General features: G+C 43.0%; 1 protein-coding gene across 3 annotated transcripts in view; it reads right to left on the bottom strand.

The window, feature by feature from the left end:
* Positions 1-1,199: 1,199 nt before the first annotated feature.
* The window catches only part of LOC126516794 (golgin subfamily A member 1-like), a 92,361-nt gene continuing 75,119 nt past the window's right edge, over positions 1,200-18,441 (bottom strand). For all 3 annotated transcript variants that reach the window (XM_055064037.2, XM_050166898.3, XM_055064038.2), the window contains 3 exons: positions 18,214-18,324; positions 15,436-15,756; positions 1,200-6,609 (listed from right to left, as the gene is read on the bottom strand). In XM_055064037.2, the coding sequence (XP_054920012.2) occupies positions 6,373-6,609; positions 15,436-15,756; positions 18,214-18,324 (669 nt within the window). In that variant the 3' untranslated portion in view covers positions 1,200-6,372. The remainder of the gene's footprint in view (positions 6,610-15,435; positions 15,757-18,213; positions 18,325-18,441) is intronic.

The raw sequence follows: 18,441 nt of genomic DNA, 5'->3' as shown, positions 1-18,441 counted from the left end.
CATTTATAATTGTGTGTCCTACTGCGAGTGCTTATCAGATTATGTAAAATAGCAAAAGCTCCATCTTGCATGCTGTTTGAGTACAAATGAAACCATTGCAATAGGAAGCACCAGTCATTGTATGCATCTATGCAAGGTATCCTGGCTCTCCTAAAAAAATGCCACTCAGAATCCTGCACTTCCCATGCATACTAAGGTGCCAATTTTTCTCTGGGTATAGTAGTGTAGGACATGCTGCTATGGCAAAGAGGGTAGATTGGCAGTACTTAACGTGGTCTCCGGAAATGCATTATGAGCATAGCACAGCAGCATAAACACATGAAAACAAAGCATAAGCCTGCATTATCACGTTGATGGAAATCACGGCTGGCACCACTTTGATAACAGATGCTCAAGCACAACTGTAACAGGAGGCTGTGAGTGCAAAAGTGTATATGTCTCAAAAAAAATCTGCCAGTAGGACATCCACCGTGGTAGCTTAATGACTGCTAAGCTTGAGGATGAGAGTTTCATCACGGCGGCTACATTTCAACGAGGGCAAAATGCAAGAACGCTCCCCCTCTACGACGTACCTCATAATCCGATCTGTTTTGTGAATTTAAGTGGCAGAAATGAGCGGTTTGCAAGACAAAACAGCATGGGAAGACTCAACGTACAGCATGACCTACACCTAAAGGGAACACCTAATTTGCCATCAAATGCAGCCGAGATATGCAATGAAGGCCTTAAGATTATTTTCCCATGCATCAATATTTGCAGCCTTTTTTTGTGACAGAGTTAAACAAGTGTTGATTATAATGCATCTGTGCTACCAGTTAAGTGAGTCGCGAGATGGAGGAGGTGAACAACAAATTCCAAGATATTGGCGGAAGCATAGTCTACCCATTTAGCCAGACTTCATGCTTGACTTGAAGTGTGGCTTCTATCCTAAAGAAAAGCTGAAAGCATTGTCAATGCATACGAGCTTGAGTGAAGCTTCCCTGAGGTTAAGAAACTAGACTTCAAATGTGTAGTGCACACAAAAAGAGAGGCATGTCTCAGTCTCTTTTTTTTTTTTTTTTTTTTTTTTGTCTTCGTTTTTTGCACAGTATGTGTACGAAGTCAAGATGCAACAATTCACCTAAGCTGCCGCACTTTATTATGGCAAGCACTTTTTGTCTAAAGGCTATGAGGAGAAAAAAGAAACAGTGGTCGTGATGTAACAACAGCTGCAATGATGAAATTTATTAAAAATAACATCCATAAACTTGAACCAGCGCAGCAGCATAGCCTTTCTCCGTACCTCCACCAACGCAATGCTTGGAGAATGTGAAACCCGAGTGCAGTATTTGGGACTGATCACTTGGCAAGGTTTCTCGGAAGAATGTCTGCATTTTTTTTTGCATCAGTTGTTCGAAGACAGTGCTAGTCTAACATGGTAGCACCTGCCTGGCCTGCAAAGCATTTTAATAAAGATTCGAGGGGATGTACATAATGGTCCATAATGCATTCTCGCCACTAAATATGCACATTTCACCCATGAGCTATGAAACCACTTGCACAGGACTTCGAAGGTAAGAAACGGAGGAATGACCACAAGAACATACTCATTAAATAATCGGAACAAAAGCAGCAGAAAGCGTGCATGGCATACTTGCTTCACAAATTATACACAGCATTTTCTCGTTACTGCACATTCATCCAACAGACACACAAGCCCACATTCCGCCGCCTTTGCGACCGTCGTGGAACCCGAGGATTTCAAAAGGTGGCAGCGCAAAAGGAAGACAAAGACCGAGATCGGACGACAAGGACGAGTGCTGTCCTTGTCGTCCTGCCTCCGTCCATGTCTTCCCTTTAGCGCTGCCACCTTTTCAAATATGTACCAACACGCCCAATTCGCCACATTAACCCGAGCAGTCCCACAAGTTTTCCCACTGTGCTAGCCAAATTATATTACTTATCCTGACACCTTGACTGGTTGGTGGAAAATTCAGTTTGAAGGAATATATTAGCTGTGTTCTGCTATTCCACTTGCCGAATAGTTTGTATTCTGTGAACGCCAGCATCCTACGAGCCTTGGGCAGATCTGGTTACTCAATTTGAGGCTCTTTGTGTGTGTACTTGTCCCGTGAGTTCATTGTGAACTGGTGGCCTGTACAATGCAAGGAGCAGAAACACCACATTCTACAAGCAGCATGCAAAGCATGCCACACACCTCGTAACAAAGTACATTGCATACATCGGCGCATTATAAACTTGGAAACGCCTTCCCTCAAAAGTCTTAAGAAGGATATAGAGCAAGTAATCAAAATAAAGTTGCCTTGAGCCACCCCCAAGACTGTCCTTCTAGTACCCCCTCAATGTTGAGAGCCTATGGTGATGCAGATAATGCTGCACTTAGTGAAGCATCACCCCATGCCTCTGTTCCATTTCCTTGCATGCCTGAACCCACTACACTGCACATTCTGGCCAAGTGCGCAACCAGCACACTCATTTCTTTCTACACCGCTCTGCCTTTGTTGCTGTTAATATTTTGTAATTCGCCTGAGCACAGCATTTTGCATAACATTCCAGTTAGTTAGAGACTGTAAACCAGTCAGTAGACTTTAGGAAGTGCATGCAAGTCTGCGCAACATTATAAGCGCAACTGTAGGTTCTCTTTGCTGTATACAGAAGTGTGATGTCTGGCTGAGAAGTCTGATCACTACATGACCCAGTGATCGAACCTGTCCATCTACTGTGTTCAAAAAGCGTAATGGGAGGCCTCCCTTAACAACACTGAAGCTTTTAGCAGTTGAGAGCAGTGCAACCCTTGGTGCACTTTAGGCACCCCTGCACTCCCGCACTGCAGCTGCATAACAAATTACGAACGTTAAACATGACAACCAGAAGCTGCAAAAAGAGCGTGCTGTCACCCTCTTGAAAATCTGAATAACCCTTGCATATCGACACTTGTCCCTTCCTGTCCATCTTTCTTAACGGGAACTGATTGGCTAGTTGATAAGTCAAGAATTAGTTGAGCCATGCACTTGAAAAGGCACGAAAAAAAAAAAGAAATTAAACTATATGTCTCATTTCTTTCATGTCCATGCTTTCTCAAGTGCACCGCTTAACTAAATCATGTCGATTTTTGTCATGTGAGAATGACTTTGAGACGAACGAGAAAGAAGTTTGAGGGGAGGGGCAGCAGAGTGCTGACTCAAGCCTGAAGGACTCTATCCTTATTTTGTCACAAGCACAACTGCCTTGTCAAAGCAAAACAGAGGAACGAAAACATTGGTCATGAAGGCACCATGGCATTTGAGTAGACATGACCAAGCTATAATGCATTGCAAGTACCCCTCCTGGAGTTCGAAATTTTTTGTCGAAAGCCACAGAGAAGCCAGTAGTGTAGGAGGACTGGGTAATTGCACGTAGTACGAGGGTGGTCTTGAACAACAGTGGCATCAGGTTCGAATGTAAAGTCTGGATCCATCGACTTTTCTTAATGTTCAGTGCTGCAATACACTGAGCCAGTACCAAGCAATAGAATTATAAACATCAAAATTTGCATTGTGCTTCCTGTGATGAAATGCCACATACACAATCACTGATAATAAATTCCATGGCAGAATGTATCGGTGTGTAAAATTAACAGTACAACAATCAGTTTTGGTTTCTCAAAATATTAAGCCTAGTGCAGCTAAGAGCAACACAACACCACAACATAGATTAGGAGACATGAAAAACTGGCTGTCGTGATTTGTGTGATGTGCGAAACTGTTTGCCTGCACTGTGGCTTGCAAAGCAAGCAGGAAATAACCACTAAGATGTCTCCCATTTCTGAAAGAGCAAAATCATCATCATCTGCTACAATAACCAGCCTGTGGAAACTGAAAGTACTTGAAAGAAGGAGCCTGATTACCAGAATGGGCACAGGTTGACAAATCTGACATTGTGCATTGCAATTAGCAGTAACATTTTCATTATTCTAAGCAGCTGAAGCTGATTTTTTTTTTTTTCACTGTATACTCTTTAAAAAAAGTGCAGATTGTTTCAATCTACAAGCCTCCATTCATGGCTGAAAATGACTAGCTTGAAGTGTCAACAATCAGTTCTGCAATTTACATATCCCAAAGGCAGGTTTAATCCATAAATCTGGCATTATTTGTTGCTAGTCCTAATGTACAAGCACCACTAAAATTCACTCTCACTAGTTATGAACTGCAGAGGGGCTTTTGTGAACATGTATTTACAACTTTCTCATTTTGCAAAGGCTATATTTCAAGCACTGACTACACTGGAAGCACTTTTGAGTACACTACTGCACTTTTGCATGTACACAGGCCTTTGAACCTTAAAATAGAATGTGAAATTGATCAAGTTCAGCAACAGAAAACGCTGCTACAAGCAAGAACAATTTTTTTGGTGTTTTGACAGCGCTCGCGCACAGACTCTGAGCACACAGTTGAAAGCACTCTATAGAATACAGTGACATAAAACAGTGATCTTGCGTGCATTAAGGTAAGCAGCGAGAAACTACAGAAGCTCTTTTTTTTTCGGCCACACCCGAAAGACACAATTTCTTTTAAAAGCAGCCACATACAGTCGATGCATAGTGTGCTACAAATCTATGAAAAGATTGCTCCCTGTTTAGCTTGCGATTAATCAGGGATACCGACAGCATTAGTCTTGTGGTAAAAGAAGCAGAGGTAGAAAAATGCGACTTTTTTTTTTTTTAATGATAAAGTATGGTGCAAGAGCACAGCATCTGACTGAACTGCAACTCTTCGTAAATTTTTCTTGAGTTTGTTTTGGAATTGGTTCCACTAAAAAGCAATGCGTATAAACTCAATTAGTACAGTGTTATGGGACAGATCCGTTCATAGTTGTGCCTGCAGAGTGCGTTTGCTTTTGAGAAAGGATCTCCTCATCATGAACCTGTCTTACGCCTACTGAAAAACAAAGGCCACTTCTAGCAATCTCCAACTGCCGCCATCTTGCATTAGCTGACCTCTCCTTATGCCTGCAAATTTCCTAATGTCGTCACACCACCGAGTTCTCTGCTGTCCTCAACTGCGCCTCCCTTAGAACCCATTCTGTAACTCTAATAGACCACTATTTATCTGCCCTACTCATTACGTGGCCTGCACAGCTCCATTATTTTTTTTTCTCAATGTCAACTAGAATATCGGTTACCCCCATTTGCTCTCTTAATTTACACCACTCCCTTCCTATCTCTTAAGTTTACGCCTAACATTTTTCATTCCATCACTCATTGAGTATTCCTTAACTTCTTCGTTAACTTTCAAGTTTCTGCCTGATATGTTAGCGCCGGTGGAATAAAGGATCCCATGCAATCTTATACAAATTTACCAATACTTGTCAATTTCAGTGCTTGCACTCAAACAATACGGGGAGAGAAGACTAACCAATTCTTAGTGGTCCTCTTAAATGTACATGAAAGAGAAATAATAATAAAAAAATGAAGGAGTGAGAATGATAAACACATAGCTACGATACGCACACCTAATTTCTGCAGGCAGTGACGAGCGTGTTTCGTGTCATTCATAGAGTGTAATATGTGCGGCTGCTAACGTGTCCCTACAACAAACACACAAAAAAAAGCTTACTGGCACCTAACGAGCTCACCGGCAAAACTTAAATCGAAAATGTGTGAAAGTTTGTGTAAGCTTTCATTTAAAGAGAAGAAGGCTTACAAACGATCCATTATGTTAAAAAACTGTATTAAAATGTCATCCAAGTGCAGCTTCCCCGACACACACAGTTTATTTTAAAGAGACATTACTGTGCAAAACCAATTAAACTTGCGCTTAACAAAAATGAAGCACTGCCTTTTCTGGGAAAAATGAATATGCAGCTCTCTACTTCTGTCTTGTCTGAGGACTCAGTTGTGCACAGAAGGTCCAAAGCGAGGTGCTAAGAATCGTCGCAAGGAAACATGATTCAGTTCATATTTTTCAGCACCACCAATTGTGCCGTCATCTCTTTTCCATGGCACAGCGGCTTGGTCCAGCACACCTAAGCACAGTCTTGTTGGTGCGGCTGGCAGTCCCAAGCAATGCTGTCATGCACGAGAGAGTTCTTGTAATGCAGTTTTGGTTCGTTGCTGTGCTGAAGACAACACCTGCAGTCCGAGACACCATCATTGTGCCCACCTGAGCCATGGTCAACCTCTCAAGGTGGAATTGGTGTCTGTAATATCCAAGGCATGTAAGCTATAACAAATAAGCGTCACGTCACTAAATGACACTGCATGAGGTCCATGCTCTTGACACACATGACAACACATGTCTGTGATGCAGAATGTTTAGACACCTGCAGGTGCAAAGCCACATAATCGCATCTTGAAACGTGATGACACAAACACAACGAGTGCACCGCTGTGTGCTAGGTGGTCTTGGTGTTGCCCTTGGGGTGATTCGCAAATGTTGCGGAGGAGCGGTGGTGGTGATGGTGCGAGTTGTGTCCGTGGTGGTGCTGAGGCAATGGGTGAAGTGGTGGGTGGTGTGGCTGAGGCCGCGTCCCAAACCACGAGTTCTTCCAGTCGAGGTGTTCGCGGATCATCTGCTCCTCGTCAGCCGTGAAACGGAGTAGCACAGAGACAGCACGGATCAGGTGCTGCGCCTGCAAGGAACATGCAACACAGCCCACATATTACAGCGACTGCTTCTACAGTGCAGAAGTGGTTACAAAAGGCATACGCAGAGTTCCGCTAGCAAATATTACTGTAGTGACACTGCGGTAGGAATTCTGGACTTTTACGCGAGTTTTATCTGGTCATCATCATCACCCTATTTTTATGTCCACTGCCGGACGAAAGCTTCTCCCAGCGATCTCCAATCGCCCCTGGCTTGCGGTAGCTGATTCCAAGTATTTGCCTGCAAATTTTATTTTCTCACACAACCCATATAGTTCTCAACCGTACTCGACTGCATTCACCTTCCCTTGGCACCCATTCTGTATATCTGATACAGACCACCGGCTATCTGCCCTATGCATTACATGGCCTGCCCACTCCATTTTTTCCTCTTAATGTCAACTAGAAAATCGGCTACCTCTCTTTGTTCTCTAATCCACACCACTGTCTTTGCTTTCTCTTAAAAATATGCCTAACATTTTTCGTTCCATTGCTCATTGCACAATCCACAACTATTTCTCAAGCTTCTTTGTTATTCTCAGTTTCTGCCCCCTTCTTTACTACTGGTAGAACGCAATGATTGTACAGTTTTCTTTTAAAGGATAGTGGAAAGCTGGTATTTTACCTAGTAATTAGCCACAAACCAGATGCCCATTAAAGAAAACAATCAGACTGCATAGACATTACATCCATCGTACTGGCCATGTCCAAGATTATACAGAGTGGGTTATTTTTTCGTTAACATAATTTAAACAAATCACCAGTGACATGTAGCACAATTCTGCTCAAGCTAGATTACTCTCAGAGGCAGACATTACTTGCACAGAATATGAAAGGGGATATTTGACCAATTAACAAAATCTTGCTAAGTAGCTTTCAAACTAATTACTTTACACCACAGAATGTAATTTACGAATTGCAGTCAGTGACTTTTGAAGTCACATCCGCTTGGAATGAATTTTTAGGTTGCCAACAGTTTCAAGATATGCATTCCCAAAGTTTATGACAAGATGCATTGGTGTTCCAGTGACTTCTGCACTTCAAAGGTGTTTTATTAAAAAAGTTAGTGAAACAACAGTGCATTTTTACGGCAAGTTTGACTGCACTTATCTCAAAACTGGTGCTAGTTTCAAAATTCGTTTCAAGTGGGTGTGCCTTATGAAATCACTGGCTTCAATTTTTGTACTGCAATACATGTGCTAAAAGAATTAGTTAAAAAGTTAATTAGTGAAATTTTGTTAATGGCTCAATTATGCGTATTCATCTCCAGTCTAAGTAATGTGTACCTCTTCGAGTAATCCAGCTCAATAAGTAGATTAAGCTAAATGGCACAGGCAAAATGAAAAAATATCTGTTAACATTAGAATTAAACACCCGGTATATTATGTCCAGGGTCACTACTACATGCAGTAGAACCTCGTTCATATGTGTTGAAAAAAAAAATATGCGAGAAGAAATATACTAACTGAGAAAACATGCGATCCGAAGACACTAAATGTTTCACAGACTCAATTGTAGTTGACATGTATGTAATGCAAAGCGTTGCAACATGAGGCACCGACACGTGCCAATCTGGTGGGGCCCCGAGTGGCCTGAGACATGTGTTGTCATCCTTGTGGCTTCAGCAAGCTTATGTTCGTGCACCACAGTATCCGATTGGATTACGAGCCACAGCTCTGGAAACCCTTGGAGGAGTTCATCCTGGAAATTTTTAAAGAAGGAGAGTAAGGACTCAAGGCCCGGACATTTGGGACCAACAATAAACGTTTATTTTCTCCTCGAATTCGGCTTGCATCAGCAGCGTCTTTGGAAAGATCATATTGGCAGGAAGTTTTGCCTTGCCCACTTGGCAAGAATTGTTGTGATACGAGAAGCTGACACGCGTCACCGGGCCCGAGTGATCCAAGATGTGCACTGTCAGTTTTAAGACTGTGATAATAACTGATATGAAATCGAGCTTAGTGGGCAACGCCTGAATACAATGCCGCCAGAGTGAAACATGACCCTCACTTAGTGCCACCTGCAACAGGAAAGGGAGGTGTGTTTGGGTTAGCACCTATTAAAAGCATGCAGTACGCTTCCTGCACCACATGCACTGTGAAACAGATAGGTGAAGATACTTATCGCAACGGGTCAGGGACGGTAGCTGTGGATTGAGACATGCGACAACTCACAAGGAGATTTACTGGTACTGGAACAGGAAATCGTGTGCGTGGCAGCATTTTCATGCGAAACGGGCAGGCAAGTACTATGAGGAAGTACTTGCCTGCCTGCATGTGCCTTGCACCTTTTCTTGTTTACATGAGATCTAGCGCCTGGAAAACATATCATATGATCGCAGTTTGGTGATATGCTGAAGGTCGGTGCCGAAAGACTGTGTTTTCCAGGAACGTATAAACCGGTAAAAAGGAAGCATAACTGTATTAGGTAATTTCTTGCACTCTCAAACACGAATGCTGGCACTGGGAAATCATATGAAACGAGATCATATCAACAAGGTTCTATTGTACAAGGTGCTTTTGTTTAGACTGTCACATTTTAGTTTATGACCTCTAAAATGTAGCACAATTCTAGTCCTTGAGTTGGATTATTCAAAGAGATAGACATTACGTGCACAATAAATTTAACTACATAAGAGCAGGTTTATGAAAGCAAGTCTCTAAAGTGTAAGTACCAGTAATATTGATATAGGTAATGCAAGCTCTGCAAATGGTTGCCTGCATAGGTCGTTTGTGTGGTTTGACAGACACAGTTTTTGTGAAAAGGTAGAGCTTGAAAACAAAAATGTGTTCTTTTTATTTGACGATCAAGTTTGGCACTAAGTGAGATAATTTCACATTCATAGGTGGCAGTCTATACAAAGTCCCCTCCCACACATAGCTTATTGACTGTCACCCAGAGAGGGCCGTAGTGCAGCTGCTATAAGCTCTACCAGGCTTATAAGCTAGCGTGCTACATAATCACCTAACTCACATGCTGAATTTGTCTGTGTCAAGACTTTCGTCTCTGAATGTGAAATTGGCATGCTAAGTGCCAAACTTGATGGTGAAAACAGTCGCCAACTGGTTTTTAAAAAAATTTCGCAAAAAAATGCCCCATAATGGGGCAGTCCACAAACATGAACTTTAGCAGTAAAATGATTCCGCTGCTTTTTCTAACCCCAGAGGTATGAAAAATTTACTTAATGCCCTAAAGCTGTGCTTCACTGTTATGCCATCTACTTAAAGTACCGCGATGGTTGAGACCACGGAAGCGTTCCACTTTTGCTTGTCACGCAGCTCGATGTATGCTGCGAAGTGTAGGTATACGCGCATGGCCTTTGACTGTGCAATGCTGTCAGATTAGGCTGCGATGCGCGAATTCAGTTTGGAGATTTCTGCAGGTGAGATTTCGCCATTCTATCTATTAAACGCAAAAAACAAACACGAAGCGTTCGCAGTAGTTACTGGACCCAATCTTGGCTTCCGGTTGCCAGTCTATCCCATGATCTCGCGCCGAATCGCCGTGGCAGTTTACTCGTCTAAATATATTGACGGCCACCTTGCCGCGACGGCCTGAAGGCAGTGAATCTTTATTACGGCCGTACGATGCACCTAGGCCTAAGCAGCACCGTTTCGTCAGTATCCTGCAGCGAAAGTTGCTGTTTGGTGCCGAGTTGACCAAAAACTTAGTAGCGGCTGTATGGCATTCTTAAAGCCATGAAATCAACTAGCCAACGAAAGTGGGGGATAGGCTACGTATTGAATGTTGGCAACTCTGTTTACAGCTGCCATGTCTGCAACATTGTGCGCAATATGTCAAAAAAAATCGAGCGAAATACCATACAGCAATTGAACCATTGGCCACTGATTTACATTGTTCATACAGGAGAGAAATGTGGGGTGTGGCTCGGCACCATCGCAATCACTCACTGCCGCCAGAAAACCAAGCCTAAGCAACCCCCATGCGGCAGAGTGGAGCGTATCGAAAATAGACAGCCCACAGAAGAAACAGCTGTGTATGAGCCAGGCTTAATTGGAGGGATGTATTCTAGAAGAGTTGATTGTTGGGCTAGTTGGTTTTCCATAACTGAAGTGCGATCATTACGCGAGTAGATACAGTATTGCCTAGATCAAACAGCCGTAACATCCCCTTGAAAATCCCATGTAGAAGTATCAAACTCCCGTTCACCGCCACATTGAATAAATCGAACGCTGTGCTGTACTGCACCCCTGCAAGTACGCTTCTAACGAGGCCATGATTACATTTTGGTGTCAGAAATATTCAGTGCTGCTATAACGGCCCTGTTTTGGCAGAGGCATTCAAACAAGACATGTGTATCTGAAGGGCAGTACATGCCACGAAAAAGTGAGCAAGATGCATGTCGCTGCAAGCAGCCACGCTGCTTCAAGAATGCAGACTGCCAGATTTGTCTTCTTGCAGACCAGTGGTTTTCATGAACAGCATTTCAGGGTTCTGCGAGTGGCTAAAATAAATCTGACCCTAACCTCAACTTGGACATTACAGTTTGGATTCAACAAAACCAGAGCATGCCAAATCCGCATTTTGGTAGCCCTTGCGGAAAGACCATCACAACAGTGGCATGCAAGGCTCGTCACTGTGCAAGTTAGGGTCCACACTGTATGCATTTCGTTCATGCTCGTAGGGTTACACATGAGTGTGAATGGACTAGGATGTTCTGCAAGTTAAAAGCAACTTTTGAATCTAAATAGCGTTTGCCTGGATTGACTCGTTGCCGACATAGTACACTCTACCAACGTATGACATTACAATTAAACGGCACATTGTAATGGAGATGCACAGGTGGTGGCATGGCACATATGCAGGCAGGCTGGATTGGTTCCATGCTTCGTCCATTTATTCTGAATAAAAACATGCAACAAGCACTTCGAAGTGTGTGAAGCGCACTGTGGTCTCATGGCTGGGTTAACATAGCAATCAGTAATATCGAAGACCATTCCGCAGAGTAAGTGATTTGCAGCATTTGTGTACAAAAGAATAAGCAAATTTTTGTATGTGTGTGACCCGCCCTTGAAGAAGCAAATCAGTAAATTCATGCTTTTCACAATTTCAGAAACCTGGCTGAGACGTGCAGAGTTTTCAGATATAATATTCAGATAGGCACATTTCATATTTCGAATTACTGAAACGTCAAACTAGTCAGCGATCCCCTTCGAGTTCGATATGTCCGGGATTGACTGTGTAACCTATGACTGAATGCAACAGTTCAAGGCCTAATTCATATTGAGCACATGAGGAACTAAAATTATTGTAGATTGAGCAGAATTGACAAGCCTGAGATTATGCTAATAAGTTATCCGGAGCAGGTGTTCTGTATTTTGAATCAATCAGATGGCACAAAGAAGAGTCATGTAAAGGAGCCTGATCCAGCAGCTTTCCTAGCCAAAAACTTGAGATGCCAGAAAACAGAGAAGCTTACTTGCTTGCTTTTTGTCCACTTTCATTTACCTTTGCCTTGCCATTTTTACAATTCAATTAAAACAACTAATTTCTCCTATGCTTTCCTTGGCTTCATTATTTGTTGGTTCTGTCGGAATTAATGAGGAGTATGACAAGAAGATACTGGGCCCAGCCAGACGCTCGCCACGTCCGCCTTAAAGGGCCCCTCACCAGGCCACACAGCAAATTTCGGTTATACACTGGAGGCTGCTACGTGTCCTCTAGGGAGCGTTCTGCCGAAAAAATTTCTCAAATCGGCTCATTTATAGCCAAGGTATAAATATTTCAGTGCCACGAACCCATGATTTCAGGAGGCGAGCTCCACTGCCAAGCTAGACACTCTCTCCACTTGCCTTGTCTAGCCTCCTCAAGTGAAATTCCTTCCCTGCATTCTCCCATGCCGGAGCTTGTGGATCGCATGACACATACATCACAGGCCCCGCCTTCATTTTTTTCTCCTCGCTTTTCTTGTGGCGCAGCGCACTTCTGCTGACGCCGTCGCACGCGAGCTGTTCCGATTGTCTCGTTTCGCACAGTGCACGATTTTGCTCGCTGCATGAGGGCACCTGACTAGCAGTATAAGTCAGTGCTACACGAATACTGAAGCAGACGCAAGCGGATCACAGAGCATGATCCCGCACTGGAACATGGTAGAAAATGACATAGTTTCGGTGCCCGCGCGCTACTGCACGATGTGGGAACAAGCAGACGAAACAGAAGTCCATCTCTCTTGCTGCGGTGCGAAGTAAAACAAAAACACACAGACATTCGGTTTGTGTGTTTAATTATTTCTCCAGGCTTTAATTCGTCTATTCAAGCAACATATTACACGAATAACAAATTTTGGCTTGAATAATTATCGAAGTCACATGTCACCTCGAGCGACGTCACAATGCAAACACATGTACGTAGGTGCACTAGCACGTGTACGCCATCCTCCAGCTTGGAGCGCGGCGGCCACGAGGAGAAGGGAAAACGGCGTTCGGTTTGAAATTTCAGATCTTTCAGTGGCGTGTAGCGATGTAATACTTTGCACACACAATTGTTAAAGTGCATTGTATGTTCTGTGCATGTCAGCTCAAAATGGCCAGACCTGGTGTAGGGCCCTTTAAAAGGCTGGATCTCACTATGCATTTTTCTGTTCTGCGTGGCATTCCACGCCCTCATGCCTGCCTGATACACAGACCACGTTTAGGCATCACTTTCACACGCAGGTAGTTGCGGATCATTGGACTGGCAGACTTGCTGGACTGTTCAGCATGTGGTGTTGTTGAGACTATAGACCATGTGCTCGTGGTGTGCCCTGTGTATGCATGCGAACGACTGACACTGGCAGCTACCTTGAGGCATTTAGACAGCAGACCACTATCGGAGGACCTTCTGCTAGGCGCATGGCCGGAGAGTTGGCAGACGACAGAGGCAATACGTGCTTTTTCACGTTTCTTAGGTGACACGGGCCTGGACTCGCGCTTGTGATGATAGCACTTATGCAATGTGTTCTTTCATCTCGTTTCTCCCATCATTATCCTCCACTGTGACCCTCTTTCTTCTCCTCTTCCCCTGCCCTTGCGCAGAGTAGCAGGCCAGATACTCCACTTTCTGGCCTACCTCTCTGCCTTTTCCAGTCAATAAACTTCTACTTCTTATCTGTTGGCTTCATATGCTTGTGAATAACAAAAATCAGGCCCCGCATTTCCCCTTCAGAAGGGGAAATGCGGGGCCTGATTTTTGAACGAGAGGAAGGCTTCTTCTCATTCATTGCTATCAAATAATAACAAATAGAACTGAACTTTGATATTCTGTACGTGTTTGGAAGGGGAATACAGTCGACTTCCATTAATTTGACCCTGACGGAGCCAATAAAACTTATCTAATTATCTAGCGGGTTGAATTAAACAAGAGGCCGAAAAATTGCTGAAACACACAGCCGATTCATTGGGCAGTGTATTTGCCCAATTCTAACACACGTCCACTTCCTATGTGTTCAAAGTAGAAAACTAACGTTGCAATGACATTAAAACTCCTAAACAAAGTAGAAATCTAATGTGCACTTGATTTTTCAGAAAGAAAAATGTAGCATGCTCTCGATTCGGGCAATAAGACAAGCAAACTTTACCTTCACAGAATAGAGATTCATTTACATCTAATGTCTATCGTCATCAGTCTTGGACTACACTTTATCGGTCTCTATGAACCACATGTCCTCCATACATTGCATGTTTGATATTCTAGATTTATCAAAGAACTCCACAACAACTGCAAATGGGATGGCGGTCCACATCCAGACTAACCACTTCGCTAGTTCGTCCTGTGACGCCAAAAATATGTGACGCAATTTGTTGCCGCTAGCTTAGCATGTACAATAACTTGTCTTTTGAATGATTGAAAGCGTCACATTGTCGCCGTGCTACGGGAGAACTACTACTGTCACCATCGTGTGATGGCAATAGTGATTACGCTGGCTAGGCTGGCTCTAACGGTAAGGTCCAGCGAATGTCACCCATGTGGTTTGGTTTCATATCGGATTGCACAAACAGGCCATCTTTGGAGAAATTCCTCTGAGGAAAAAAAAAGAACCTTTTAGGAAGACATGCTTAGAATCGGGTACATGCTGCAATCATTCACTGTCACCTACGCTTTAGCTTAAAACTCTTTCTAGGGCAACCAGAAAGTAGGCATTTTCAGCTAAAGATGATGCTTGTTGAATGTATTCACTGTGCCCTAAGCTCAGCTAAGACAATTGCTGCCACTAAAGGGGTCGCTACTGGGGTAAGGCATGTGCATGCTGTCCATTTGATTTATCCTGTAAAGGCCAATTTTAGGATTGAGATAACGAAAGTTTGGGCCCATATAAGTATATGGGTGCCGGCTGAGACCTTCGATAGGGATCGAATTAACCGGAGAAGAAATAACGGAAGTGTACAGCACTGAACTCTCTAAAAACGTTTGCCCACGTCTGTCCAAAACAGGAACCTGCCACCAATTTGACAACACTGGTCAAATGAATGCTGGAATCAAAATCAAGGAAATAGCAACACACAACAAGTGGGACCAGAAGTGACAATTTGTGTGTGTTCCTTTTCAGGCACTGAATACTGAGCACCAAAGACTTTTGCTGGTATCCATGCTCTTTTGCACCGAAAATCGACCCAAAATTCGCATTTTCAATTTTTATTTTCCATGTTCCTGACGTGTTTCCACATCTATCTCCGAATTTGGCTACAAAATACCACGTAGTTCTTTCGTTGTCGTGATCTAAAGATGCGAATCCGCAAGCGTTGCCCATTAAATTGCCACCCTCTGTGCGCTGCCCTTCAAACCATATGCTACTACATGTTGGTCTCTGGCCTTACCTCATACTCTTTGCTCGTCATAAACTTGAAGACGACATGCTTGAGATATTTAAAGTTGATGTCATCCTCCAGCTTGTTGTCGGGGCCCCTTGGCTGTGTTGCCAACCCTGCGTCTTGAGTTCCAGCTCTTGCCACACTGTCGCCAGCAGAGCCGAGGCCGCTGCTATGGTCGACAGATGGTGGTGGTATATCGCTGGTTGCACTGGGCGCTCCCTCAACATTAAGCACAGCAGCTGCAGCGGCGGCTCCCTGGTGGCTCTTGAGCTCCTTCTGCAGGGTTTTCTTCATGTCGCTAATCCTCTGCTGTTGCAACTTCAGCATCTGCGAATGGAAAAAGCTCGAGCTGACCCAATCACCAAGACAAGGTGGCCTTACAGGGTGGCCAGATTTGCCTACTTTGCACCAATGTTGCATTGAGTGTCACAGAGTAATGCTTCCTACTGTAACTGTTTAGGCACCGTTTGGCAACTTTCTTGGGTACTTTTTGTGATCTGTGGCTTAGACTAACTAGTTATTGGCAATTTCATGGCCACTTCTTGAGCTTCAGGCTTGGAAACATTGATTACAGTGAATATAAATGACAACCTACTGCCTCGATGGCTTTCCTCTCAGGCCCAAAAAGCATTCTGTTATATGGAGCCGTGCACAAATAAACGGGCCAACTGAAAACCTACCAAGCTATTTCAAAATGATATAAAAAAAAAACATGCAACAACACAGAAAGCAACTCAGCATGTAGCAACAGGAGTAATCATGTTGTCATCTTGATCACCTTCTGCATCCACAGCTGGTTGGTTGCATATTATGAAGCCGAACATTTCCGATTTTTATGCTGTCATTAAGTACTAAAAATGGATGCACTTCAATTTGAATAAAGTGCGTACCCAAAAATGCAATGTAACACAGTGGAAAGTGAGTGTACTATATTGATGAATATCATGGTAGTGATGAATATCATGGTAGTGGCAATGCACTGTGGAACAGTGCATTGCTGCCCTGTCCTTACTATCGAGGTTTATTGTCAGCAACTCACCACTCAAATGAATATTGCCATAGGCAACAGCAAATATCACTCTTCTACATCAAGGAATGAGACAGTACAGAAATGCAGCTTTACCGCCTTTACAGTCGTGCCTAGACTTCTACTCTCTACCTTACTTTATCCACAGCTGTGTTCAAGCAATGAAATTTCCTAATAAAGTAGTACAGGTATATAAGAAGAATAAAAAGGAACTCACACACTGAATGAAATACTGAATATTTTCTCATTTCTAAATGAAGTAAAACAAAAGTTGAGAGTTCATGTGGTAAAAGAGAAGGCTATTTACATTACATCATACATGTATAATGGACTTCCAATCAACTGAGCAGCATGTATACGATAAACGTCTGAAGAGTGGGCATATCTGGTGCACCATGACGATAATGGTAACAAAACAAATTCACAGCACTTGGCAAGGTGCACATACAGTGTTGTGTATGTTGAAGAAGCTACTGCGGCACCACACATCATTGAAGAATATACTACAGCACTTCACATCATTTTAAAGCCACGCAAATGTGGTACGAGTGGCAAAATGAAAAAATTGGTCAACTTAAAATTAGACAAATGCCTAGGCCAGCTCACTCTCCCTGAACAAGTGGCAATTACTGTGCAGAAGTTAGCTGTTCCATGCGCTCATCAGTCGGGAACTGGTGCCTCCGCACAGCGATCGCGAGTCTACTACAACATATACATTTAGAGTTGGCCAGGTCATGCAATAGGTATAGCTGATAAGCGGTGGCCTTTTCAAGTTAACAGAATGGCTGCCAAGGGATGGGAAATGCAGTTGATAATGACAGAGGACTGGGTGGTGTTACGAGGCTAGAAAATCTGCCCTCTCTAGGATGTAGTCGGCTGATGCAAGAACAATGGTAGACATTATTTGTGCAAAATATCACAATGTACATTCAAACAATAGAAACATTCAATGTTTAAGTTTTTAATTACTTTATTGCACTATTGCAGTTTACTAATTGTAGCTGGTAAGACTGCAAGGCATATCCACTTAGAACTGGTTTCACTAGGAACTGGCACTGGTTTCGCAATAATTGCCGTCGAACTTGTGGTAAGAGTACACTGTTGTTCCCCTTATTTTATTAGCAAAACGCTGTTTTATGCATTGAAGCTCAAGAATAACTGCCACACCAATGTATTTCATTGCCCGTTTTGGCAATGAATATCTTGAAACTGGTGTCATTCTTAGAATTCGTTCCATGTATATATGCCTTCCAACTCACTATCCACAATTTGTAAACTGTAATAGTATGGGTAATGTAATTAGCAAAAACTGAATCCGTGAAATTTTTTTTAGTTATTCAATTATGTATTCCGATTTCTCGTGAAGGTAACGTCTTCCTCTTCGAAAAATGCAGTTAAAGAATTATAACTGTGCTATCTGCCACAGGCAATGTTTAAAAATTTTGTATAGTCTAGAAAACATGCGGTATTTACATAAAAGCTTATCGGCTAACAATACTTTTTGATCATTTCCACCAACAAAAATTGATTCTGAATTCGAAAGAGTGATTATGGTTTGTGGAGAGAAAAAGAAATTTCGAACTGATAAAAGAACTGCCTGTTTTCCTTATACGGTAACAACATTTAACAAATAACCCACAGATCTCCCTATTCTTCTCGCAAATTGATGAAACGCCTTCAGAAAATTCAATACAATGTTACTCGTTTTGATTGGCTACAGATATTACACTACCATGATGATGGCAAATGACACATGCCTTGTTTTTTTCAGAGACCTGGTCCTCGAGGCCAGCCACCTTGCTCTCCAAGTCAGCGAGGCTGGTGCTGTTGTTCGCATTAGCCGCAGCCTCCTTTTCCAGCTGCTCCACCTGCAACCAGCCGGGCAGGCAGCACTCTCTTTCAGCAGGCCATAATTCATTCACTATTTTTCCCCATTATGCACAGACAGTGAATACAGCAGACCAACCGGCTACTTGACACTTCAT

This window comes from Dermacentor andersoni, chromosome 1 (assembly GCF_023375885.2).
Source record: "Dermacentor andersoni chromosome 1, qqDerAnde1_hic_scaffold, whole genome shotgun sequence".
NCBI lineage: Eukaryota > Metazoa > Arthropoda > Arachnida > Ixodida > Ixodidae > Dermacentor > Dermacentor andersoni.
This window is presented reverse-complemented; position numbering and strand designations above follow the sequence as displayed.